The sequence below is a fragment of the Catharus ustulatus genome, chromosome 1, assembly GCF_009819885.2.
Source record: "Catharus ustulatus isolate bCatUst1 chromosome 1, bCatUst1.pri.v2, whole genome shotgun sequence".
NCBI lineage: Eukaryota > Metazoa > Chordata > Aves > Passeriformes > Turdidae > Catharus > Catharus ustulatus.
In genome coordinates, this window is record NC_046221.1 from 89154385 (window position 1) to 89181314 (window position 26930).

Genomic DNA, 26930 nt, shown 5'->3' on the forward strand with positions numbered 1-26930 from the left:
GAAGATACTATGAACCGGAATCATAACACAGAGAAATAAAACATGCCTTGTGGCATGTTCTTTACCTCAATAGGTGTGTCCCACAGAAGAAAAAATAGTTCTTTTTGGAATCCCTAGAGATGCTTTCTTCTCAGAATCTTGTTATATGGTAAAGCAATTGACACGATGTGCTCGGTCATCTTAAGGACTTGCTAGTTGTAGGCACCCTAGAAATTAGCAGTGCTCTGCACATGTGAAAACCCCTTCTCATTCTAGTCATCCTCATATTACATAAAAACATTCTCTAAAGGTTAATAACAAGAAGAGTAAAAAGATTGTATTTTCAAAAGAGCTCGGTGAAATTTAAGCTTCTTTGTCCATTTGGCATTAATCCATGACTATAAGCAAGACTAATCTTCTAATTCTTCTGAAAACAGTTCATAGAAATTTAAGTCACATTATCCCTTTTCAAAATGTTACAACACGAAAAAAAAAGAAACAACCATTGTCAGACATGACTTTTCTGTGAAAACGTGACTTATTTTTGAATCTCTTTAAAAAATCCCATTTCTGACCTTCTCAGTTTCTAAATTAGTTGTGTGAGGATTTTTTCTTTCAGTGGAGGCCAGTAAAAACATATTCTCTGTAGCATGTTATACTTCTTAATAGATCTATACAGCCTGTGGTCTGTATCAAGTTTAGTAGAGCATAATGCTTGTAAATAAGCAAATAATTTTGTTGGTGATGTAGAAAACCACAACAGAAGTTACTTATTTCATGGGAAAAAAACCAAACAGCAAAATCTTTTTTGAACTTGAAGTAATAACATGGTGTTCTGAACTAGAAGGAGGAGATCTGATGAATAAGCAATTTTTTTTTTTAAATCAGGGACTTATTGTGGTAGAACCAAACTTTAGAGTTTTATCTAATCTAACAATGCTCTATGTCTAACAATGCTAAACTTGGGGGATTATGAGCTTAAGCTACCAAGACATAACTATATTTGCCTTTGCTGTGCTGCTGTGGAAGCAGGAGCCTCTGGGGAAAAAAAAGTGGACAGATAACCAGAAATGGTGACACCTAAAGTTTCCAAAGCTGCATTCCCTATAGCTCACTTGTCAGTGATTAGTGACATACTCACAAGTACCTGACTGACAATGCCTGATCTCAATGATATTTGGGGTATATTAAAGAGGTTCGTTTCTTTGCTAAAATACTATGAAGGGAAAACTATTGTTTCTTGAAGACACTTGAGCTTGAGATAGCATCATTTAATTTATTGTCTTTAAACTTGTTTTATTTGTATGTTGGAACATGAAAAATAAAGGTAAACAGTTCAGAATTCAGGAATCAGGAGACTGTAACATTGCAGGACAACACGCAACTACAAAATTGATCCCAAAAATAATTTTGCTGAGGTGCAACCAGCTGCTCCAATTATTTTCTCCTCCTGCACAAAAAGGCATGGGAAGAACACTCATGGAATCTCTCCTAGTATTCTAGCTCAGCTGCCTATCAGTGCCTCTGTTAAGGATGAGATCATCTATTTATGCCAAGAGCATCTTATCAAAAGCATTAAATCCACTGATATGTTAAAATCCAGTACTCACAAAGAATGGTATAAGACCAGCAGCTTTGTCTTCATCCAGAACTTTCTTCAGGGCTGAACCACAAACACTAAATGCTTCATCTGAAGGAACACTTTTAATCTTCACAGCACCAATTAGTGCAGCCCTTTCCACAGATGAATGAGCCTGTAAGGAAATGGGCAAGTTTTAAGATCAACATCATCATCATCTTTTACTGGAATGTAAAAGTAAATTTGAATTTACAAACTTAAAATATATATATATATATATATATATATATATATATATATATATATAAAATGTATATATATATATATATATATATATATATATATATATATATATAAAATGTATATATATATACACAGACACATATATACACACATATATATAGACACACATATATACATATACATTAATACACGCACACAATAAACTAATAGCTACCCTGACATATCCTTCAGATTATTGCCATGATCACATTAGACAAGAGTTCCACTGACCTTAGTGAGAGCTTTAATTTACATGGTACAATTGATGTAGAGCTTCAGGATTTGGCTCTAGATCAATCAAAAGACGCGCAGACAATGATCTTGTCTGATAAAGATTCAGGTACTTGCTAGCATATTTTTATGGTGTACAGCTTTTCTGAACTCTAAAATTATCCATGTCACAGTATGGTACAGACAGATATTTTCTTACATAACCATTTTTTTATGATTACATACTGACTAAATTGTGGTTTGATCATTCATTCACTTTTTTAGGTAAGTAAGGATCATTCCCAGTATGTTATTTTATTTATAACTCACTTTGTTTGAGTTCCCCTGAAGTAATATTGTTTTAGAAAACAAATCACATCTCTGTAAATAAAACCAAAGATATCACTAAGAAATCCTTATAAATCTGTGAAATACAATAGAATAATAACAGGAATAAAAATGCCCCTGACAATGAAAGGTACATTAGCCACAAAATAATCTCCTTTAAAGCATGATTAAAACAAACAAATAGAAAAGCTATTTCACCTTCTATAGTTTCATTAATCATTGTAAATTTGAAAGAGGAAAATCCCTCACCTTTTCCTATCATGATTATTCTCATTCACAATCTTCTTGTTGATTCTTGCCAGTGCCTACAAGACCGCTTATGAATTCTATTTTAATTTAGCATATAATCTCAAAAATAACAATCCAGAATTTTGTTGAACTAGACTAGATAAAGTTTTTGCCTTTCAGCTTAACATATCCCTGGAATGACATATTTTAAAGACAGATTTACCATTAATTTATATCTCAGTAGTGCCTCCTGTTAATGTGCTTTGGTAACTAATTAGGCACTAATTTGAGAAAATTTGAAAACCTAGACTTGAAATACAACTTTTTAAGCAGAAAACGAGGTGTGTGGTGTAGCAATACCACACTTCATTCAAGTGTACAATGGAAAAATGTGTTTTAGAACTTAGTTATACTAGAATTGCAAATAAGTAAACTTCAATAATAGAATGAGGCTGTTAGCCAGTGAGAACCCCTAAACCGCTTCATCAAGACTCAAAAATTGTAGCAAGATTCTTTTCCAAATGCATTCTGGCATTGCTGGACTCTTATCAGTGAATCGTTTTCCCTCCCACAGAATGGTTTATGTTGAACTTTATTTTGTGGATTATTGCCTATGAGTCACACAGGTGTGTTCTCAATGTAGAGGGAACGGTCAGCTCGGCAACAATCTGCTTGGAAAGGTCAGCAGTATCTTAAGGCAAATCCTTCTGTAAACATAAGATCCTCAGACCGTCAGTAGGCAGGAAGGCCTGTCAGTCCTCATTTCAGGTCAGCCTCTTATATGGGACAAAAAAGTCAAAACAAGTAAAAGGTTTTGTGCATCACTGGGTTGGTCAGAGCTCTGGGACTGGTGCTGTGTGCAATACTGACCTTAGGGTCCTCTACCCTCCCCCCCAAAAAAAGGACAAATATCCTTTGTGCCTCTTGGAAGCAGTTATCTTTTCTCATATTTTCTTGTCCTTTCTGTCACCATGCAAGCGTAATCCCTCTTCCCACCAGCACAGAGCAAGTGTAGTGTTAACTTCTTCTACAGTGCCTTTTAATAAACAGTAAGCAGTAAATCAGAGTAAGGCTGGGAATTTTACTCTGCAACTCAGATATTACTCTAAAATAAACATTAAGTACTAAGAGATGTGCTTTTTTCTGTCTCATTGATATGTAGATAAGAAAATGTCACACATATTAAGACAAACAACACAGCGTGGCCCTTCAGTAGGATTACTGTGTCAGAAACATAGCAGCAGCAGAACTCATATTAGTAGAATTTGTTTTCATTAACATTAAAAGCCTCTCATAGTCATGGTCTGCGGAGAATTTAGTGTAACTCAGTCTGCTAAATACCACTCAGTCAGAAATCAAGGATTACGTTTTCTGTTTCCTTGTAAGATTTCTTAGTTGGATTGGCAGATGGGTATCATAAAGGTTTTCTTTTTTTTCTCTTTTTTTGATAATGTTTTGGCTTCTTCAAGTAGTGGGACCAATTTGCTTTATATTCATGCATAAGGTTTTTCTGTGTACACACATCTGTACCCGTGCATGCATATAGGGGGAGGATGTATGTGTGCCTGCTTGCACACGTGCTTGTAGGAGGAAAATACTGTGTGTACAGATGGACATAGAAGACTGGGTGTAACAAAAGATACCCTAGACTTATTAAACATAACTGAAATTACAGTAATTTCATGAATACCACACCGTTTTGACCAAAATTTTTCTCCCACACCAGAAATGCGGCAAATACTCAGGAGCGGCCAATCTGTGAATAATTTTCTGACATTTTCAACCCTGGGAGTGCAAACCGAGTCAGTGCAAACTGCAAAGTTGAGCACCTGCCAGTAAAACCTGGCATTTACGCGATTGTTACAAATTGGTTACTCTGTTGCGCAGCGGGTGGAGCTGCTCTGTGCAGGCAGCACAGGGGGTGGGGAAGGCGGGGCAACTCTCTCCTGCTGGCCCCACGGCTCGGGAGGGAGGCAGGGGCTCTCTCCTGCTGGCCCCGCGGCCTGAGGGGAAGGTGGGGGGCTCCGTGCTGCTGGCCCCGCGCCTCGGGGGGCTCCCATCCCTGCGTGCCGCTGCCGCAAGAGCGGGGTGACTCCATCCCCACCTCCCACTGCCGCTACGGGTGCCGGCGGGCTCTGTGACCCCCTGCCACTGAGCGGCAGCGCCGAGCTGGGCCACCCAGCCCTGTCGGCAGCCCCGAGCCCGCACGGCTGAGCCGAGCCAGTAAACCCCGCCCTGCCGTGATTCTGTTACTAATTGGCAACTTTGTTGCACGCGGGTCCTCCCTGCGAATGACAGAGTGGCTTTTACTCAGGTGCGGCTAATTTATGGACAAAGAACGAAATGTTTGCCAACATCCGGCGATGCGGCTTATACTCAGTGCGGCTTGTATTCGTGAAATTACTGTAATACCTTATTTAATTATCTTTATTTACTTTAAACAAGCTCTTTATAAAGATATTTAACACTGACATGTGTATATTTATCCTTTATATTATGATAGCATACGTGACATTCCAGTTCACTTACCACAGAATCATAGAATGGCCTGGGTTGAAAGGAACCTTATAGATCAGCTAGTGCAAACCCCACTGTCATGGGCAGGGACATCTTCCACTAGACCAGGTTGCGCAGAACGCCATACATCCTGGCCTTGAACACCTCCAGAGGTGAGACATCCACAGCTTCTATGGACTACCTGTTCCAGTGCCCCACCACTCCCACAGTAAAGAATTTATTTACTAAAACCACCCTGCTCACATTGCCCCTTGTCCTGCCACTACATGCACTTGTAAAAAGTCCCCCCCCCATTTTTCCCACAGCCTGCTTTAGGTCATAATTACGTCACCCCAAAGCCTTCTCTTCTCCAGGCTGAGCAATCCTAATTCTCTGAACCTTTTCTCATAGAAGAGGTGCTTCATTCCTCTGATCATCTTGATGTCCATCCTCTGTGCTCGCACCAACAGGTTCATGTCCTCCCTGTGCTGGGGTGCCCCGAGCTGATGCAGCACTGCAGGTGGGGTCTCACCAGAGCAGAGGGGAGAATCCCCTCCCTCCCCTGCTGCCCACTCTGCTTTGGATGCAGCCCAGGACACGTTTGGCTTTCTCGGCTGCGAATGCACATAGCTGAGTCATGTCCAGCCTCTCCTCCCCCAGCACCCCCAGGTCATTCTGGGCAGGGCTACTCTTGATCTGTTCATCCCCCAGCATGGATTGGTACGAGGGGTTGCTCAGACCCAGGTGCAGCACCTCGAACTTGGTCTTATTAAACCTCATGAGATTCCTACAGAGCAGTTTTCAAATTTGTCCAGATCCTTCTGAATGGCATCCCATCCTCAGGTGTGTCAACTGCACCACTCAGCTTGGTGTCATCTCCAAATTTGCTGAGGGTGCACTCTCTATGTCGTTAATGAAGATGTTGAACAACACTGATCCCAATAGAGATCCTTATGGAGCACACTTATGATGTAGAGTAAGATTTAAACAACCAAAATCAAACAGTCACCAATCAAAAGAGTTTATACTAAATTCACCTGCCTATTCAGATGGCTGAAATTGTTAAGTATAGACACTGTGTTTCCATGTTAATGACAGGTACTCACCTGATCAGAAGCATAAGCCACCAGCCTGCCCATGATCTCTGCTTCTGTTAGCTCAGGCTTCTCTGACTGCACCTGTCTGATGGTCTTTGTCCTTGCAGCAAGCAATGCAATCAGGGTGGCCTCGCTTGCACTTCCCTGTGGGATAAATTGAGGGGAGATTAAAAATGAAAACATTTCAGAAGAAGAAAAGCAACATTCATTCTGCATGAATCTGTGAAGTAGTTTAACAGAAAATGAAGATGAGAAAGTGTGCGATCTCATGTTTTTTAAAAATATGCCTGACGGCAAGGGGGGAATCTCTCTTTGATCCTGATCTTCTCTGTCCTGATGCCTTTGCCTGTTCTCTTAAATCTTTATGGTTGTTCAGTTTAGGCAACAGCCTTGCAACCAAGTGCTAGAAAGCTGGACTCCCAGACTTAAATGTATGTGAAAAGGCTCTTAAACCAGGCACCAATCTACTCTTAACTCATAACAATTTGTTTTACTCTGGATTTCTGCACATTTAAGTTCTATCACAACCTGAATGCCAACTCTCACTTCTATCAAGCAACGTGCCTAATTATATGCCTTCTTTCCTATCAGAATTACCTTGGGCAAGTAAATTATTGTGACTGAAAGAGAAAAAAACATCGAAAACCCAAAACTGCTATGATTCAATATAGCTAATTGCACTTCAAAGTATTTGTTATGTATGTTTTCTTCATCACCAACAAAGATTAAAGTATCAGTGACACACTATTTCTAAATAGTACTTTGACTCACAGAACATCAGATAAAAATGTTCTATACTCTGTGATAACAAAAAGGAGAATTTTTGTATCAATATATCAATAAAGTTCACACAATACAACTTCCCAGAAATTCTTTATATGGTTTCCATCTAGAACATGCACCTGAAACATGCCATAAACTACTCTTTTAAACTATAAGTAGCAGTTTTTAAATACATGCTCATAAATTTCAATCTCTATGCAAGATGAAGATTTGAGGTACTTTCAAATTGATCAAACATCAATAGAGTCACTTATTTTAATTTCTATGTCTCAGAAATATCCCATGTCAACAAAATAATTTTGGAGTGATACTTCTTGTCCTGTACCAAAATTCTCTCCTCCCTCTGCTGAAGACCTGTGCATACTCACTAATTACAAGAAATGTTTAAGTATTTGGAAAGTGATTTTATTTCCCTGAAGGTGAGCCTGATCTGACAGATTTCATGTATAACAATAATGCCAGTGAGTTCAGATTTTCTCCTGTACTAAGCTGAGCTATTCATATGAGACCAAACTGCCTTCTACACGTATCAACATCTCAACAGTGAATGAATGCAATCCAGCTGAAATTCAACAGCCTCATCAACAGAATAATCAGGCAATAGGACAGTCCTGGAACATTTACTGAATGTATTGCCAATGAGGAATATATTTTATCTACTTTTCTGGTAGTGTGGGATTTGAGGAATGTAGACCCCAGGGCAGAAACAAGCTGGAGACAATTTTGTGCACTTTTTTGCACACTTTTTATAGATGCTGCTGCTGCATACAGTTTTATGATAATGGAGATAAAGTATTACAGATTATTACAGATACAGTATGGATACATTTACTCCTTTTGGTCAAGAAAGGTAGAACTTCCATGTGGAGGCAAGGGATGAAGGAAATTCAGTCTATTAATTACAGAAAACAATTTGGAAGTACCCTCATTTAATGTTATTCTGTATATGGTCTGCAGCTGGACAGAGCTCTCATCACAGTATCAGAATATGGAGAAATCATCCTACTTTTTTTGTCTAAAAAGTCAAAATAGCTGAAATAAATTAACCATTTACACTGTTAGTGTATTCCCAGGACATATATGGAAAACACATACTACAAAAATGGGCATTAATATATAAAAGAAAATAGCTGTAAGAAATGACAAAGGTTAAGGCATTAATTTGACATATTTATTTGAAAATTTTGGCCCCCACTGTTTTGGTGATCATCTGGCTGGGTGGGCAAATGACTCAAGCTGAAGAATAGCCTCAGCTTTCTAAGGAATGCACCAAGAAACTCCGGCTCTTCATCTATGCTGGTGCTAGTCAATGTATACAAGAGTTCTTGTAGGAATTTCCTTTCACAGAAACAAGGATAAAAAGGGCCTGTTGCCCAGCTGAATTTTGCTTTCTGATATACAGTTGGGACAAAGCCTAAAGGTACCTGAATCCAGCAACATGGAAATGCTTTTGGACATCTCATGATAGACACAGGCTTTTTCCCTTTGCCTCAGTTTCCATAAATCACTTATTTTATACTGAGTCACCTTTTTTACACTGAAGCTTTTTACACTGCTTGCAGAGCCTGGTTTGCAATGCTCTTCTATACACTTGGCACCAAAGTCTTGTGCTAAATATTTTTGAGTGAAAAAACCGCCTTGGTTCTTGAACTACTTGGCTAACTGACAAGTAAGATAAATCAGCAGTGTTCTTTGCCAGGCCAAAGATATTTCTGTCTCACCCCTAAAATACTTTTTCATTGCAGAGCAAGAAAACTCTGTAAAATGCAAAGCAGGTACACTTTCCAGCAATTTATCTAGAATGAACAGCAGGATACAAACTTCATGAAGAAAGTTGCTTTCTTGCTTATTTTGAAAGCTGTTTTTTTCTCCTCTTGAATGCTGTATTCTGCATTAAGTAAAGGATGATGATACCTTTGCTTTTACCACAGGCAAACAAAGGTTGCCATGGCAAGCAGGCTCAAGAGGCGGAGGAAATATCAGCAAGAGCTGATGTTCATGTCCACCAGAGCTCTGAACTGAAATTTTCTTTCATCTTTTGCCATTTTGAAGTGTCATCTTGCACACAACAACAAAGTGCTTCATATTGACATAGACTTTCAAATGTAATTAAGAGGCAATTTTCACAGGCTCAGTTTTATCCAATAGCACAATAATTACTTGGCATTTAGGAACAGAATGACTGGCACTTTCACACACTCACGTTGTCTTTGCCTCACGCTCTCTTGCTTGGATCATTATTGTTTCAAGAGCAAGACAAGATGATCTGCAGCCCAAATGACTGCATCATAAGCTGGAACACAGAGCCCACCTTCGATTTTGAAAATGACTGGTTTCTGATGAAAATTATGGGCAATCCAGTGCTGTCAGCCTGGAGCGGCAATATTTCCTGCTGATAACAATCAGGCATAACTGCTTGCTTTAACTGGTACAAAATAGATGCTGCTACGATGCATGAGGGAAGCTTGATTTCTTGAATATAAAGCCCTCCCTAGCTATCATAATAATAAAGATCCTAACAGAGCAAGCAGATGAGTGAAGAACTACACTGTAAATACACTGGTGTAGGTACAGGTCCATCTAGGAGAAGGACAGCATTTGGGTTAAATTCATTCTTGCCTAGGAAGATGTTGGGAGGAATTCATTGGAATATACTATAGGCATTTGCAGCTGAGATCAAAGAAAGAAGCCCCCAGTTCTAGCATCTAAATCAAAAGCCTGTCTTAGGATAAAATGGATTGAGCCCTGCCCTCAAATGACCAAACTCCAGACATTATAATAGGAGCACAGAATAATTATTTAAATTTCAATCTTCTTCATTGAAGAAATCTATTTTAGATAGATTAATAGTATTACTAGAGTTGCATTTGCAGAATGACTATGTGCTAGTGGAGTCATGGCCGACAAACAATATAGCTCTATTATGCACGCAAGATTGCCCATTGATGATATATTTATTACTGTTCAGACGTTGTAAGTTTCATTCAGCAGTCAGTGTCAAAGTTTGGGGACGTTTTTCTAGTTTGGATATGCAGTGTAGTCTCAAAATTGTATTATCTATTGATAGAACTGCTTAGGTTTGCATTTCAAGCAGTTCTTCATTTTATTATAATATTCTGATATTTCCTTTTGTTATATAAGAAAAACTTAAAATAGTTTCAACTTCTTTGGCAAAAATTGGTATACTTTCTACTACATTCTGTTGTTTATATTTATTGAAGTTTATCTCCAGTGTTCTGTGAAAACTGACTGAAACAAACAATTGCACATATAAAAGGTAGACTTCTAACCTCAGTCATGAAACATTGCTGCATATTGTTGATAAATATGAGCTCAGTTTACTGACTAGCAAATTAGTGTCTCCATCCTACACAATTCTGATTTGAATTTTAAGCATAAATTTTAAACTGAACTGGTAACAATTCTTCAGTGAGAACTGTTTCAGAAATCAGCTGCTCTAAAAACAAAAGTATTACTTTCATGATTTCATTAAATTAATCCATATTCTTTTTTCATGTCCCCTCTTACCTGAATGACTCCTCCACCTTGGCCATCCTTCCCAGCTAAAAACTCTTCAGGCAAATTAACCATTTTCCCTAGCCAATCCAGCATGACAGTCTCCAGCTCTGTGCAAGCTGGACTTGCAGCCTGTGGTAAAAAACAGAGCAGAGGGAATAATCTTACTAGACCATGAAGAGAAATCAGATCTACCATAACATGAATAATTTCCTCTCTCTCCTTCTTTTGCTATAAAGGAAGAGACTAGATGACTAATGTCACCAGCCAAGTTAGGGACCGGAAGACCATTTTGTGCATGTAGTTTCTAACACTTACTAAAATAATTCAAAATAGGCCTTACATAGAACCATGACTATCAAATGTCAAAGCTAGGATTTGCATATTGTATATCTTTTTTCAACATCAAACACCTTTTTTGAGAAGAGTATACCTCATATGAATGTTGGGATTTTAAGACAATTTTCCATTCATCCAGATGAAAAGAGAAGTAACAACAATGGGTGCTACACTGCAGTCATACTCATTACTGGATTACCAGTATGTTTACATTGCTATCAATAATCCTACATGTTGGTGATTTTTCAAGAACAAAACTTGTATGAGGAAATAGCCTTTTATTCCTGGAATTATTCACAGTGTCTATGTGAAAACTCTTAATTAATCAAGGAAAGTTACCAACAAAAATACTCCTGTGACTTCACTGCTATTAATCAATAATTTCATTGTAGAATGTTACTGAAATGCCTAAAATCTTGGCAAGGTGAAGCACTGTTACCACGCACCAGAGTAAACTCACCCAAGAGAAGCCCACACATCCTATTCCACCACACAACATATCTGCAAGAAGGGCTGGGAAGGAAGAGGCTGCAGGGAAGTAGGCAAAAAAGTATGGACTGTGCCAGTGAGTCACCTGTATTAAGAGGAAAATAGTTATTTTTAACGAATACAGGAAGCAGAAACAAATTGTCACAAAATCAAAAAAAGTTAGAGGTTGTGGCAAGCCAACAGTTCTTGACTAGCTGGCTGTAATACAGGATCTCATTTTTTAGAAAAACTTACCTTGTTTTTTTCATGATTTTTTTATCCATCTTTTACACAACATAAAAATAAGTAAGTTCTCACCCCAATCCCTCAACAGCTCCAAAATCAGAGTTCTCCTCTTGTCTTCCTAGAAGACAAGAATTGTGTGGGTCATGGCAGCCTGAGCTTTTGTGCAGGACACTGTTCTTGAGTTTCTACTGTCAGGGACTCTCTGGTATTTTGTTTTTCCATCTCTATCATGCAACTGACAGAGGAAGAGTGTCTTCAGTGCAGCAGAGGTCCACAGAACTCTCCTGCCCACGCTCTTGTGTTGTTTGTTAATTCTCAGGCACTGAATCTGACCAAACAGCTCCTCACCACAAAATGAAACAACTCATCCCAGTATACAACACATTCTGTAAAAATCAAATTCTCATCTCCCTTTAACAAGTTGGGATTTACACACAATTCCACTTTGTGTGAACTAGTATGAGAGAACACATAGTAACTGCATAAATGGTAGTCAATTGTCTTGCCAAAGCAATATTTAGAAATATCTTATGTAGCATCCAAGTAATTTTAAGGATCTCTCAGATATTTGATAGTGCTCCCTTAACTCAAATCTAATAAAATATGAAAGCAGGAAATGCACAGCCACACAGCAGTGTTCAGTGGAAATAATGTGATATGCCTTATGTTTGGCAAAACCAGCATTCACACTCAAGGTAAAAGGCAAGTTTTTGAAAAAGTGCTTCCAGAGCTGTAAGCAAGAATTCAGCAGATCTATGTAAGATTTTTTTCATGGCTGGAAATCCAGAGGCTGTCAAGTTATTGAAAGCTAGTCTTTTATTACATCATTTTGTTTCCTTTTTAATACTGGAATTCTTCTGTTACAGCTCGAAGATAGTAAGAATATACATTCTCTCTTGCCTGAGTTCAGTGTTTCTGTGCTGTTTTGTTCTGCATTCCCACCTCTGATGATTTTTAGCTTTCATACTCCTCTCTCCAGTCTGTGATAAGGTTTCTGGTCCGGCAGCTAACTCAGGGATTGCTATACCACACTGTTCTGCATGCTTCAAATAACCCCATTCTTTCCTCTTGCTGACAATCAGCTCTTCTTTAAGGGATGTGGTCCATGCTAAGGGGAAACTGTCTTAACGCTGGACAGAGTTAATCAGGTATCACTTTCCCTGCTGCAGTGTAACAATTTCAAATGTTCCCATCTCTCATATCAAAACATCACCCATCCATTACATTTTTCCACCACTGTCTAAACTAGCCCTGTACCTACTATGTTCAAGGTTTCATTTTCACTGGTCACTAGGTTGAAACATGTCAAATCAGGTATCCAAAGACAAGCCAGACAACCTGTCCAGCTGTACCTCATATTTGGTCAGGATATCTTTCTTTGCTGCAACAAAGTTTTAGAGCACTTGTGGCAAATGCCTTCCTTCACAAATCAGAAAAAAAAACAAAAACAAACAAAAAAAAAAACCAAAACAAAACAAAACAAATCCCCAAAAACCTGGATGGGACGTGGTTCTTCACAGGAAAACAATAAAATACTCAAGAAACAGTGGTCCCCAATAGGATCCGCATGCACAGACTTTCACTGATGTCCGTAATGAGCCAGAGCTGCCACTGTTCATCTCCCCAGCTCTAATCCTCTGTGATCTGTAAGACTTGTGACATTCATCTTGGGTTAATCAAGTTAAACTGACTGCTTGCTGGAAGCCATTTGCTTGATGAAACACAGCAGATTCCAGTTGCATCACTTACACAAAGCAAAAAAGCTAAAAGCCTTGGGGCAAGTGCAGCTGTGCTTCTTCCTCCTGCCTCCCCTTCCCCCATCCCTTGAAGTAGCTGTAAAATTCTTTTTTTCCACCATGTTGGAACAGATACACTTAGTCAGATATTGCAAAGAGCCTGACATAATTGATGCCTGGTTTTTTTAGCCTTCTGCTGATAAATAATGATATACAAATATCTTGGGTTCACTCTAATTACCACTCTAGTGCTTCTTAGAGGCATTCTATTTCCAAGATTTCTTCTAAGGATGTTTTTATCTGGCTTGCTTAGTCTAAGCAATAGTCTTCCTTTACCACACACTAAGGATATATACTTCAGCTGAAAGTTCACGGAATAATGGATCCAATGTGTGTAAAATTATCATCTTGAGTACTGCTATTTTATTTACACTTGATCATTTTTGGTTCTAAAAAAGGACTGCAAAGCAAATCTGAGAGAGAAAGGCAACTTTGACTGATACTTTTATGTGCAGAGCCTTTCCATGTTGTCTGCTTGTTGTGGAGATGAGAGTACTGCAGTTATTCCCTCTGTCTCTGTGTTAGAATCGGGAACCTAGCACCGTTATTGTCATTATCATTTGGTGACTGCCCTTCAAACATCTACCTTACGTTTCACAGTAAGTCCCCATAAAGAAATTTCACGGCTCATGAGTACTTTTCTCCTACAGGTTAAAGACAGCAATAGATGCTGCATTATTATTGCTTCACGCAATTCATTCATCCTTGCTCTTCTGAAGGAACACCATTTTCACACTTTTAGTCATACAATAAATAGCAAATATCCGAACACAACTCACATAGTAAAGGTGTCAGCATGAATGAAACAAGAATCACTCATGAGCCACCAATAGCTTACAGGCAAAACAAGAGTTTATGATATGTCATATTACTTATTCTTTCTGAAAAAGCTCTTTCTGAAGTTCTTCATTTCTAAAATGGATACAAGACATTCCCTGGTGAAACACTGGGAAAATGCTATAGTACACTAGATGTACTTTTAAATGTTATTCTTCTCAGGTAAAGCATGGGAAAAAGATTAAGGGAAGATATAATCTGAACAATTAGAGCCAAAATATCTTTGCTGACTGGCTGGATAACCTGGTAAGGAGAGCCTTAAGCTAGGAACGATGAGGGAATGAAAGGAAGACCCACAATCAAGGGAGGAAGATGGACCAAACTGACAAGCAAAGGGTGAAGGGTAATGTGGACATGAGAGATCTCAAATAGAAGCTAAGGCTAAAGCAGACCAATCCCCAGTGTGTCCACATAAATTAAGAAGCGCTGAGAGGGCAGCATTAGAGCAGGGGCAGGACAGAGAAGCTCTCACATCTTTTCTGGGAAATCAAGACAAACAGCACCTATAAGCTGTGGCACAACACATGGAGAACAAACAGGAGACAGAAGGCTGTGTGCAGGTACAGGGCTGTGATTCCTCTGTGATCACAGAAATGCCGTGGGATTGCTCACATGACTGAAGTGCTGCAGCAGATGAGGACAGGCCCTTTAGCAAGGTCAGATCAGGAGGGTGAGGAAGAGGAGTTGTCCTTCATGCAAGAGAACAGCACAAGTGCACTGACCTCTGCTTAAGAACGGACAATAAACCAGTCAAGAATTTGCAGGTCAGGACTGGTGAAGATATCAAAATGGGTAACATCAGAAGAAGCACATGAGTGCAGCATTCATACAGCTGGGAGAAACCTCATGCTCACAGATCATAGTCCTCACATCTGCTGGAAAGACAACACAGCAGGACACAATCAGTCCAGGAGGGTTTTGGGAGGCATTGATAATTACCTAACATGGGAAACTGTGGAGGAACTGATGACAATGTGGGACATGGTGTAAGACGGCACATTTACCAATAGGAAAAAACTGGTGAAGCAGTGCCCTGGGCTGCATCCAAAGCATAGGCAGCAGGAGAAAGGAGGGGATTCTGCCCCTCTGCTCCATTCTGGTGCGACCCCATCTGGAGTACTGTGTCCAGCTCTAGAATCCCCAGTACAAGGGAGGACATTGACCTACTGGAATGAGTCCAGAGGAGGCATATCAAAATGATCAGAGGAATGGAGCACCTCACCTGAGAGCTGAAAGAATTAGGCTTGAGCAGGCTGGAAAAGAGAAGGCTTTGGGGTGATCTAACTGTGGCCTTCCAATACCTAAAAGGAGCCTACAAGAAAGATGGAGAGAGACTTTTTGCAAGGGCATGTAGTGATAGGACACATGGAAATGATTTTAAACTGACAGATGGTTTAGATTATACACTTGAAAAAAAATTCTTTACTATGAGGGTGGTGAGGCATTGGAACAACTTCCCAGGGAGGTCGTGAGTGCTCCATCCCTGGAAGTGCTCAGGGCTAGGTCAGATGGAGAATGAAGGGGAAAGGCCAGTACTGTTTAAGATCTTCATTAAATTCCTGGATGATGGGATAGAGCGCACCCTCAGCAATGCTGCAGATGACATAAAAGAGGAAGGAGTGTTTGATACACTGTATGGTCATGCTGCAGTTCAAAGGGACCTTAACTGTGTGCAGAAATGGGCAAACAGGAATCTCATGAAGTTTACCAAAAAAACGCAAAAACCTGTGCCAGGTAAGGAACAATCTCCTGCCTCAGTCCATCCATTGGCTGGCAAGCAGTTTGGAATAAATGGACCTGGGGATCCTGGTGGCCAAGCTGAGCATCAGCCAGCAATGCACCCTGGCAGCAAGCACTATGATCCAAGCGCATTCTGGGCCACAGCAACAAAACTGCTGCCAGAAGGTCAAAGAGTTGATCTTTCCCTTATACACCACATTGCTGAGGCCACACCTGGAATGTCACATCCAGTTCCGGGTTTTCCAGTACAAGGAACAATGACATGGCCACACTGGAGTGATGCCAGTGAAAGACCACGGAGATGATTAATTGCTGCATCTGTCATGTGACAAGCATCTGAAAGAGCTGTTCAGCCTGCAGGAAGTTCAGGGAGGTACGTTGTTACTGTGTATAAACACCTCACGGGAAGGTGCAAAGAAGATGAAGCCAGATTCTTCTCCAAAGCACCCAGTGACAAGACAACAAAAAATGTACACAAACTGAAATAGAGAATATTCCACTTAAACATAAGAAAAAGCTATTTTACCATGAGGGTGATCCAGCTTTGGAACAGGACAGCACAGTTTGTCCTTGGAGATATTCAGTGACCAGCTGGACATAGTCCTGAACAGCCTGTTCTGACTCAGCTTTGAGCAGAGGGAATGGACTAAATGATCTCGAGATACCATCCAATCTCTATTATACATCACCTCATGGTTGTGTGCCCACGTGAGTCTTCAGAACTGAGTATAAGCAACATGGGTAGAATCAGAGTTACTGTAAGAACCAGGATTTATATTATGCCCTTTGTATCGCTAACATTTCACATCAGTCGAAAAATTTAGGTTAGAACAATTTTTCTTCAGAATGTATCACTTTGTAAAAGTAAATTTGTTTGCAGGGCACGTAAATATCAAGAAAAAGTCAACTTAGTTAAAAGAGAACATGACATGTTGATGACATAATTGGAATTCAATGTCTCACTTTCTACTCTCAAGTGATTCATCTCTTATTTTTTAATGTTATTATTTTATTGAAAGTTCTCAAGCATTCAAAGTGTTTTCTCTTCTACTTACCAGACATTACAATTGTCCTCCAATGCAAAAGAAAAGGCAATTATATCTACGAGTAGCAATTAAAGTATTTGCATGTGTTGGACATAATTCTCTTACCTAATCTGCATTGATTTAATTCTCTTGTATTTAAGTCTTCATCCACAAACCTTTGAAAAGAGTGCAGAGGTTTCAATTGACTTCAGAGGAGTTTTTGCCTGTTAAAGTACTGCAGGGCTGGCTCCAAGGAAAACAAGATAAAATCATATTGAATATCAAATATTTACATTGGTCAATGAAAAGGAATTGGTATTATAGTACACTGACCTAAGCCATTTTGATTGTGATGTACATTCCCATCACAATCATATCACCTAGCTGCATCTGGAGAAGAAATCTGAAGTGTTTATTGTAGAGATCCAAAGGAGAGACTTCTCATTAACTTTTACTAATAATTCAGTCCTCTTCAAGCTACTTAAACTCCTTAGGAAGCAAGCACATATTTAAAATAAAAAAGGTGTACCATGAGTGGAAAAACAAGAAAATTTCAGGTCTGAACAAATGCTACATGCTTTGTTCTGCGTTGTCTGTCCAATACTGATCTAGTCAGGGACTAATATTTAGGCAGTGGCCGTCTGCCTTAAAAGCTAAGAGAAGTAAGTGACATTTAGGAGAGTGAGTCAACAGAACAAGTATTGGGAAGAATCCTTTCTAGTAAAATCTCTAATAAAAAGAAGCCTCCTAAGAGAACTTTAACATTTAAAGATCAGCTTGAAGAAACACTTCAGGCACAGCAGACTAATAAAAATACTATTTTGTAAAATATTTACTGTGCTATGAAAGTAGTCAAAATATCACATGAAACTGAAAGTTATGAAGTTTTGCTTTAACGAGTCCAAGGGAGGAAAGGGAATTATTTTCAAAAGTAAAGCATGCACGAAGCAAAAGAATTATTTGATTACTTCTAGGAAGAATGGAAAACATTAGTTAGATAATATTCAACATGTAAAGCTACACCTGCCTTCTCAAAGTTAGTTGGGTACTTATGTTGATAAACCCACACTTTCTTTAAGGCGTATGAAAACCTAAATGCAGTATTGAACATTGCACTACAGTTCCATTTTTCTTACCCCTGGCATAATGATCTTCTCAATGTCTTTGAAGACATCCTCAAAGCTCTCAGGATCCTGGGGTGCACAGTCTGCGATGAGGGGCCGTAAGTATCCTGGTTCCACATCTGGGAATACCTGTCGTTTCTCTATCTTCTCCAGGTAATCTGCAACATAGTCCACCATCTCCTTCCCTCTCTTGCGGAATTCTGCAGCATCCATGGGTATCAGAGTTTAGGGCTTATTCTCAAAAAAAAACACTTTAAAGGAAAGAGAAAAAAATAGTCATTTTAGAAAGAAAATGTTACTAGTTTCAAACCTGTTATTCATATGATTTATAGGAAGACTCATTCAGTCATTATGATTAAACAAGTTTAGCACAGAAGAACAGTAGAAGCACTTAATGAAGAATCAAAAATTACACGTTTATTTCCTACAGTTGCTGGTTGACACAAGGATGTGGCACTCTTAAGTGGCACATAATCAGCTCCCTCCTGCCTTATAGAGAAGAAGTGTAAGAAAATAGCCTGCTGTATGTCTCTGTTATGATCTGTAATAACAAGCTATAATAATCACAGTTATCACAGTGATCCACTGTGCTGGCCTGTCATTTTATCTGCTTCTCAACTCCTGTCTTGTCTCAAGATGTAGCTTCTTTACTCTTTCATTGTAAATGCACATGCTGTGTCATCTACAAAACTTTGTTTCTTAGTGAGGTTTCAAAAAGAATTCACTTTATCTGTACTGTGTTTTGCAGGAGAATGTGAGGAAGTTCTGTCTGGGGCTGTCCATATTTCCAAGAAGTTGGGCTGCAGCTCCAGGTGTTCTTTGAGATAGGCAGATTGTGTGAGCACACCCAAGGTGATATACGGCTCAGCTGAGATGAGCTGGATTTCGCCTGCAAAGTGCTCTGCAAACACAAATTCATGGTAGTTTTATTTTATTTTGTTACTTTATGTAGCTGTGCATTTCGAGTACTCAGTGAATATATTGCTGAAACTTTTTATTCACTGAGTACCTAAAATTGTCCCAGAGTCTTTATACACTCAGATTGAGAATACAGTTCCTTGGAATCCAGTCAGAAGACTGGCAATTGAAAAAAGGATACTCACTGCTGGTCTCAAGTACTATTGTGCTTAGCTCACACCTGTACATCTTCACTTAGTAAGGAAATAATTACATTAAGCACAATGTAAGTATTACATAATTAGGAGATCATTTTTCAGATATCAAGTATTTGTCATAAGGATGTCTAACCGAGGACACTGTTTTGAGAAAAGAGAACCTCCTGGGCTTTATTACATTTGAATTAGTACTGTAACATCACAAAAGAAAGACATCATTAATAAGCACTGCCTAAGAGGTGTCTCTGCTGCTACAAACAGAGGATCTGGATTTGGTGGCACAACTCTGCTGTTATTTAAGGCAGAGGGCTACTGTAGGTCACAAAACACTTGGGAGAGCAAGGATCTATACAGTAGAGACTTCCAGATCCCAGAGATGGCTGGTCCTGTTGCTGTTACTAGAGTTTTAGTATTCTCTTTAATCATTGTGTGTTTATTTGGCTCTGTCTATACCTCTCATAAAGGGGTATTAGGACCTTTCTCATATCTTGTTACTGAGTTGCTAGAAATACATTACCAGTGGTCATTACAGTCATTACAGAATGTGCAGTGGGTGGCTTTGCATGTCACCTCCCTTTTGAAAAGCTGTGTTTAAGCAAGCAGTTTTGTTTCCACTACTTTAAAATCAGGATGATTCAATTTCTTCCATACCCCCTAAATCTTATGTGCATTTTCATTTAACACATCTTCGTTCATTGTTCAAAATTTTAATACACCTTCTAAATAAATCCGCATGAACTGCAGAGATCAATATGCATTTCTGTGGCAGCAATCTAATTACACACCAAGGCTCTGTTCTTTGGTTTAGATATTTTTGCCAGAAGAAATCTAAATATTGTACTCTTGCACTTATTTTTCAATGTATCTCTAACTTAACCCTTAACTCATGCTATTATTATTTCTTTTACGGTACTTCATTCATGGATTCATTGCTATAGCATGCCCTAAAGAACTTGCATGAGGTGATCTGTTATTTTTTCCTCTGGTTTCAGAGAAGAAAGCTGTGAAAAAAATTTAAGACACAACTGACAAATGAGTGGCAGATGCCTGAGACTGAACTGACTCAGAACATGAGGATTGGTGTTTCCAACACTGCTCACCACTATGCTACAATTATTCCTACAGACCTTTACATATGAATCAGCTCAGCTGAGCATCTCTTTCCACATCTGAGGTTCCAGTGAACCCCAAGGACAGCATAAAGACAAATAAGAGTATCACTGTGTAAGAGCATCACTATACTACTCTCTAGCTTTACTTTGTAGTAATCAAATAAAAGGGACCACGTAACATAAACAACTTGTGTGGATCATGTGGTCTTTTCCTAAAATACAAATCAAATGGCATAAATCAAATCACATTGTGTGTTAGCTCACAACAGCTCACAAACACACAGAAAAAAAAAAACTTCATTAAAAAAAAAAAAAATCATCATATTACCAGAACATGCATGGTATATTTTATAGCCTGTGACCATTTAACCACCACTTAATTTTTTTAACCTGAAATTTGTAGAAAAAGAAACATTTACATCATCTTGTTGCTACACAGTATGCTGATATAATTTATTGTTAATTTTATTATTAGAAGTTTGGACTAAGTTCTTCTTGGATATCAGGATAAGCAAATAAGTATTATACCTAAATATCAGATACACATTCTGTGGTTTTAGTCTATTGCTATGGAACTCAATTTGACAAAATATACACTTTATATGATCACTAAGATCTTGTTTGTTATTGGTAACTTTACTTCTTCTTCCCAAGAATGGCAGGTTCACTGGCTCATCCTAGCGTTGTTTTGGCTGCACTGCTTCTGTCATTAATCACTGTTGCAATACCAAAATTCAGGTAAAGAATTAAATTACAGAGGAAACCCACTGTTTTGCACAGAAGAAGTAAGTGAACCAGGAAGCTTAAATGTTAGGAATCGAAGGTTGAGCCTTTCATCCCAAATATGCCACAGTGGTTGTAGTGTTATAAAGTGATATGAACTAGTATTTACTTAACCTCTAATACTCTTACAATTCAGTTTGATGCAGCGAAGTATGTCAAACTGCTTCAACCTGAAACTAAGTACAGTAATTTCACGAATACAAGCCGCACCAATTTGACCAAAATTTTGGTGGAAACCCGGAAGTGCGGCTAATATTCCGGGGCGGCTAATCTATTAACAAAATTCTAAAAGCTGCCAACACGGAAGTGAGAGCCCGCGGCAGCCCCAAGCCAAGCTGGAGCCCGGCCGGCCCCGGCAGAGGTGGGAAAGCCTGGCAGAGGCGGGGCCAGCAGTGTGGGGGGCGGGCGGCTGAGCCTGAGCCAGCAGGGCGGGGGAGCCCGGGAGAACTGGGGCTAGCAGTGCAGGGGAGCATGGCAGAAGCAGGAAGGCCGGCGGGTGGGGCTGCCTGGCAGCGGGGGAAGCCCAGCATAATCGGGGCCAGCAGCGTGGGGGAGCCCGGCGGTGCGGGGGCCTGCAGTGCCGGCCAGGGCGAGGAAACGCGGCGGCGGTGCAGACGGGAGGGGGCGGCCGGCGAGCCTGGTGGCGGCGGCGGCAGCCCTGGCGGCGGGGCGAGCGAAAGCGGCGCTCGCGAAAGCGCCGCCGCGAGCCGCGAACCGCGAGCCGCGAACCGCGAGCCGCGAGCCGCGAGCCGCGAGCCGCGAAAGCGCCGCCGCGAACCGCGAGCCGCGAACCGCGAACCGCGAGCCGCGAGCCGCGAACCGCGAGCCGCGAACCGCGAGCCGCGAAAGCGCCGCCGCGAACCGCGAGCCGCGAGCCGCGAACCGCGAGCCGCGAACCGCGAGCCGCGAGCCGCGAGCGCGCCGCCGCGAGCCGCGAACCGCGAGCCGCGAGCGCGCCGCCGCGAGCCGCGAACCGCGAGCCGCGAAAGCGCCACCGCGAGCCGCGAACCGCGAGCCGCGAACCGCGAGCCGCGAGCCGCGAACCGCGAGCCGCGAACCGCGAGCCGCGAACCGCGAGCCGCGAACCGCGAGCCGCGAACCGCGAGCCGCGAAAGCGCCGCCGCGAACCGCGAGCCGCGAACCGCGAGCCGCGAACCGCGAGCCGCGAACCGCGAACCGCGAGCCGCGAGCCGCGAACCGCGAGCCGCGAACCGCGAACCGCGAGCCGCGAACCGCGAGCCGCGAAAGCGCCGCCGCGAGCCGCGAAAGTGCCGCGGGGCGGGCGCGGCGCTCGCGAGGCGCGGCGCGGGGCGAGAGAAAGCGGCAGCGGGGCGGACGGCGAGCCCGGCTGCGGCAGCCCTGCCAGCCGGGCGAGCGAACGCGGCAGCGGGGCGGTGCTGACGGGAGAGGGGGGCCAGCGAGCCCGGCGGCGGCGGCAGCACCACCCGGCCAGCCCCGCCGAGCCGTGGCGCTGAGCTGGGCCACCCGGCCCCGTCGGCAACCATGAGCGGGCCGAGCCTGCCTGGCCCCGCCCCGAGCCAGTAAAGCCCGCTATGCCGCGATCCTGTTACTAATTGGCCAATTTGTGAAAGCTGCGCACGGATTCTCGCGACGAACGAAAGTGCGGCTAATATTCGGGGTGCGGCTTATCTATTGACAAAGACAGCAACATTGTCGAGGCACCGGGGGTGCGGCTTATAATCCGTGCGGCTTGTATTCGTGAAACTACTGTATTTAATTCTTCTTTCCTCCAAAGACAATATCAAGAAATTAAAAACCTAGTTTTTTCTATTCATGCATCTTCCTTCCTAAAAGTCCTTCCTTAAAAATTCCATACCTACAGAAATATATGCATCGCACGGGGGAACTATGAAGGCATACTCCTTGCAGGAGCACAGTGGTCATTCTTTTCACCTTCTATTTTATATCTGTTCTTCTGTGAGTGACAAGACCCACTTACACTTTAATCCCTATTTTTATTCTCTTCCTGAAGTGTTTGCTATAGATCTCACTTAATCTGCTTGAAAGTAAAACCTGCTACAAAAGCCATCTCCAGCAGACAATTGTAATTCTTACTAGTGAGTACTATCAAAATGCAAATTACTTCATTTCTCCACCAGTACACAATATCTCTACCTCTTGCATGCCATAAAACTCATGTACAGTGCAACAACACAATGCATAGGGAGAAACCTACCCTCTATGCCAGCATATTTTAAAATTATATAGATTTTCTGAGAAACAAAATACTTCAGACAACTCAAGCTTTAAGGTTTAAAATATTGTTTGAGAGAATATGTACTTTCTGAACAGATGAGTGTTACAGTCTGCATGCATTCAAAACATCCACTTAACTCAATGGAACTTAAACTGCAAAATAATGTAAGCCAAATTTCCAAAACTAAATGGAAATTTCAGAGAAACTAAGACTCTCTCTAAAGTATTTAATAGTGGCCTATCTTCTTGAAGGTCCCTAAAGAGTGAGCAGGTCTCCACACTTTCAGAGATCCCATACCTCCCAGGATGAGTTTCAGTGTATTCAGCATCTACGAGCTGAACCCCAAGTGAGGAGAGCACAGCTTCTCAGGAGGTGCCCTGCCTAATTATCAACCTCTACCACACTGTGAGCCATCTGTATGCAAATTCACTGACAGCATCACTCTGATTGATAAAATACAATTTTTCCAAGCATATTTTCTGACCAAGCATTTTTGTTCCCAGCAAGAATCAATGGCTATTGTCACCACTGCAGAGTTCAGATGCATACTTTACTGCAGAAGATTGAGTGTTGCTCTAAACTGCAGGTAAAATCAAGAAAAAAATCATCTTAAACCTCATATTATATCAATGTATCTTTTTTTTTACTAATTCATGTATAAACTCCTCAGTCTTTGATTTTGCTGTAATTTGTCAGAGGACAAGTACTCTACACAATCTAAAGTTGACATATCCTTTGTTCTTTTTTAAACTACTTCTTATACCTCAGTGCACTGAAATTAGAATACAGCCACATTTTATTTTACTGAAGTTACCTAAAATTGTTCCTGTTCTTCAGATTGCATGTGCTCATTTGCAAGCAGTTTTCTACTTTATCTGAAACTGAACCATGCAAATGAGTAGTTTACGCACAAGTAATTATTAAAGATATTTACAGGTATAGTATTACGTTCATAACATTCAACTTATTTGTTATTTCTGTTTAAAAAGTATTGTCTATGATTTTAGAATCTGGGTGGGTTTTTTCATATTTACTAAATATAAGTGTAAAACATATCTAATTGCTACAGGAAATTTGTTATGAGAAAGAAAAAGAGAAAAAAAATGAAAAAGTAGAAAAAAGAGGGAAAAGAGAAAAAGCAGATCAAATTAGGAGAGAGGTATATTTGATGCATTATAATTTTATCTCTGCCCCTTCTCCAATTCATCAAACTGAACTAAACAACAGCCAACAAAATCTTTTAGCAGACAGGAAGAATGCATAGACACATTAATAACACCTAAAACTGATAGCTGTACTTGCTCAAAAATAGCAATAACTGTGTATCTTTCCAATACATGAGTCAAGTGCATTTGCTATTCTGCCAACTGATTGTTACAGAACAAAATGTAATTTAAGGGCTCATGGTGCTTCAGTGACACCACTGAAGCCATGAGAACTTCCTGCTACTGAACCCAGCTGAAGGTTTTTGCATCTGTTGCCACTGTTAAGCTGAACTTCCCCTGCTGGCAATAGGATATTGCCAGAAAAAAAGCCCAAGGATGAATTTCATTTCAGCACGAGAAAAAAGGAACTGGATCTACTCTGTACTTCTACCTTTGCACAAGTCAAGAATTAGGAGTTTATGTTACAATCCCTACATTTTATTTAAAGAAATACATTTTCCAGAAGTTGCTGGCTGTATTCATTTACTGTCACTGGCACAGTCTGCAACTTCATAATGTTCCCTGCTGAGGTCTTACTACAGTGATGGGAAAGGGTTATTTCTGAGGAAGACTTCACCCTTAAAAACTCATGCATTTAATTTATCTTGAAATTCTATCATTTGGAAAATTTGGCAGAGAATTTCTCAAGTTCTGCTTGGTTATTACAAACTCTGCTACACTTAGACAAGATACAAACTTTTGTATACATGAGATTCTGCATAAATGCATAAACAGTTACAGCTGACATACATCAGATATAAAAACAAGCAAACACAACACAATAGGTGTACACTACATTGTGCAAACAGATTAAAAATAAATGCTTATTTTTATTATTATTATCATCCCTAAAATAACACAAGCTGACTGTTTATTTAATTGAGTTCCCACTCTTCCAAAACCAATTGTTGCCTTAATCCAAAAGCATGTACTTGAATTTAATAACCATAAAGCCTTAAGGACAAAGAATGTTACTTACAGCGAGTTGGTAAGGTTTTTGTTCTCCCCTGCCCTTCTCACTGCCTTTCTTTGCTCCTCAGTGACAGCTATAAAGCAGAGAGGATGCAGTTGCCAGCATATATAGGCAGAGTATCCATGTCCCTTCAGCCTATCACAGCCACGGGCTTTGCACCGAACGTGCAGCAGCAGCATCTCGCCCTCCTCCCACAGCTCCTCCAAAACATACTTCGCAAAGGAAGCTCCCCGAAAAGCAGCGGGATCCGACTGAAAACGGCCCTTGCCTAGGTTAACTCTGCAGTGCCCTGTGTTTTCTTCCAGGGGCTCCACTCACAAGTTCAGCAGCAGCGAGTGTCTGATCACATGCTCCCCGTCTGTGCTGCACACTCCGGGACATTTCTGCTGAGGCTGCTGCAGTAAAAAAGCAAGCGCTTTGATCCACTTCTGTGAAATATTATTGCCAGGAAAGAAACACGGATATGGCTGAAATACCACTCAAGTGACTGCAAGCTCTGAGGAGGAATATAGCTGTGGAATTAACATCCCCAGATAAGCTTTATCCAACTTTTTCCAGTTTCTCTCTTTAATCATACGTACACTTAAAAGCAATTCTAAGCATTTGAGATTTGTTTTCCTATTCTAAAAGTTTTATGTGGAGTTCTCTTTCCTAGATGAATCCAGGTGACTTCCTGTTATTTTTATTTCAGTCAAGTTAATCTGAAAAAAAAAACGACTCACTATCAGCATTTCATGGTCCTGAACAGCTTATAGCCAGGTGGTGTGGCAGATTTGGGATGGTCATTGCTCTCAGACCAGTCTCCAGTCCAGTGCAGTATTATTACAGCCAAACTTTTTTGTGAAGGAGGAAAAAGTCACAGCTTTTTAAAACTGTCATGGCTGTGTTTCCTGTTCTAATGTTACAAGACCAATGACAACTCTGCTACAATTCTGGAAGAGCATATTCAAAATAAAAACAGGACCTAAACTCTCCAGGTGAGCTTTCTGGTGTCACTGCACTTGTTGTGCCAGATGTCATTCTATGATCTAACTTGCATTTCCAGTACCTGGGTTGCCTGCTGTAATGATTAGTTCTTCAACCTTAAAAAGCATCAAGAAATCCCAGAGTCAGTTGCCACAGCCTCTGAGATGTTTTCCATCTGAAATCAACTCCTGAGTGCACAGGGTTACAAACTGGGCATATTGGGACCTCATAGGCGAACAAGGGTTTTGGAGACTTTTCCTATTTATTTCTTCCTTCCTGAATTTGACAGAACAGGCTGAAAATTCAAAATTTGTTATGAGGATATAAAAGATGCAAAAATTGTCTCTGGTTGTCAAAAGTTGTTTCTAGTAAACTTAAAGATAACTGAAATATTACTTCAATGTTTCATCCAAATGGCTTGCAAAAGGTAAATATCTTTTAAAGGAAATTTTAAAATGGAAACTA

At 40.6% G+C, this 26930-nt stretch overlaps 1 protein-coding gene across 2 annotated transcripts in view; it reads right to left on the minus strand.

The window, feature by feature from the left end:
* The window catches only part of DDC (dopa decarboxylase), a 59428-nt gene extending 33556 nt beyond the window's left edge, over positions 1-25872 (minus strand). Inside the window, exons 1-6 of one of the 2 annotated variants that reach the window (XM_033056241.2) lie at positions 25506-25872; positions 18106-18344; positions 11318-11431; positions 10531-10650; positions 6229-6363; positions 1590-1733 (exon numbers count right to left, since the gene is read on the minus strand). In XM_033056241.2, the coding sequence (XP_032912132.1) occupies positions 1590-1733; positions 6229-6363; positions 10531-10650; positions 11318-11431; positions 18106-18306 (714 nt within the window). In that variant the 5' untranslated portion in view covers positions 18307-18344; positions 25506-25872. The remainder of the gene's footprint in view (positions 1-1589; positions 1734-6228; positions 6364-10530; positions 10651-11317; positions 11432-18105; positions 18345-25505) is intronic. The other variant, XM_033056250.2, reaches the window with a different exon arrangement.
* Between the last annotated feature and the right edge of the window lie 1058 nt (positions 25873-26930).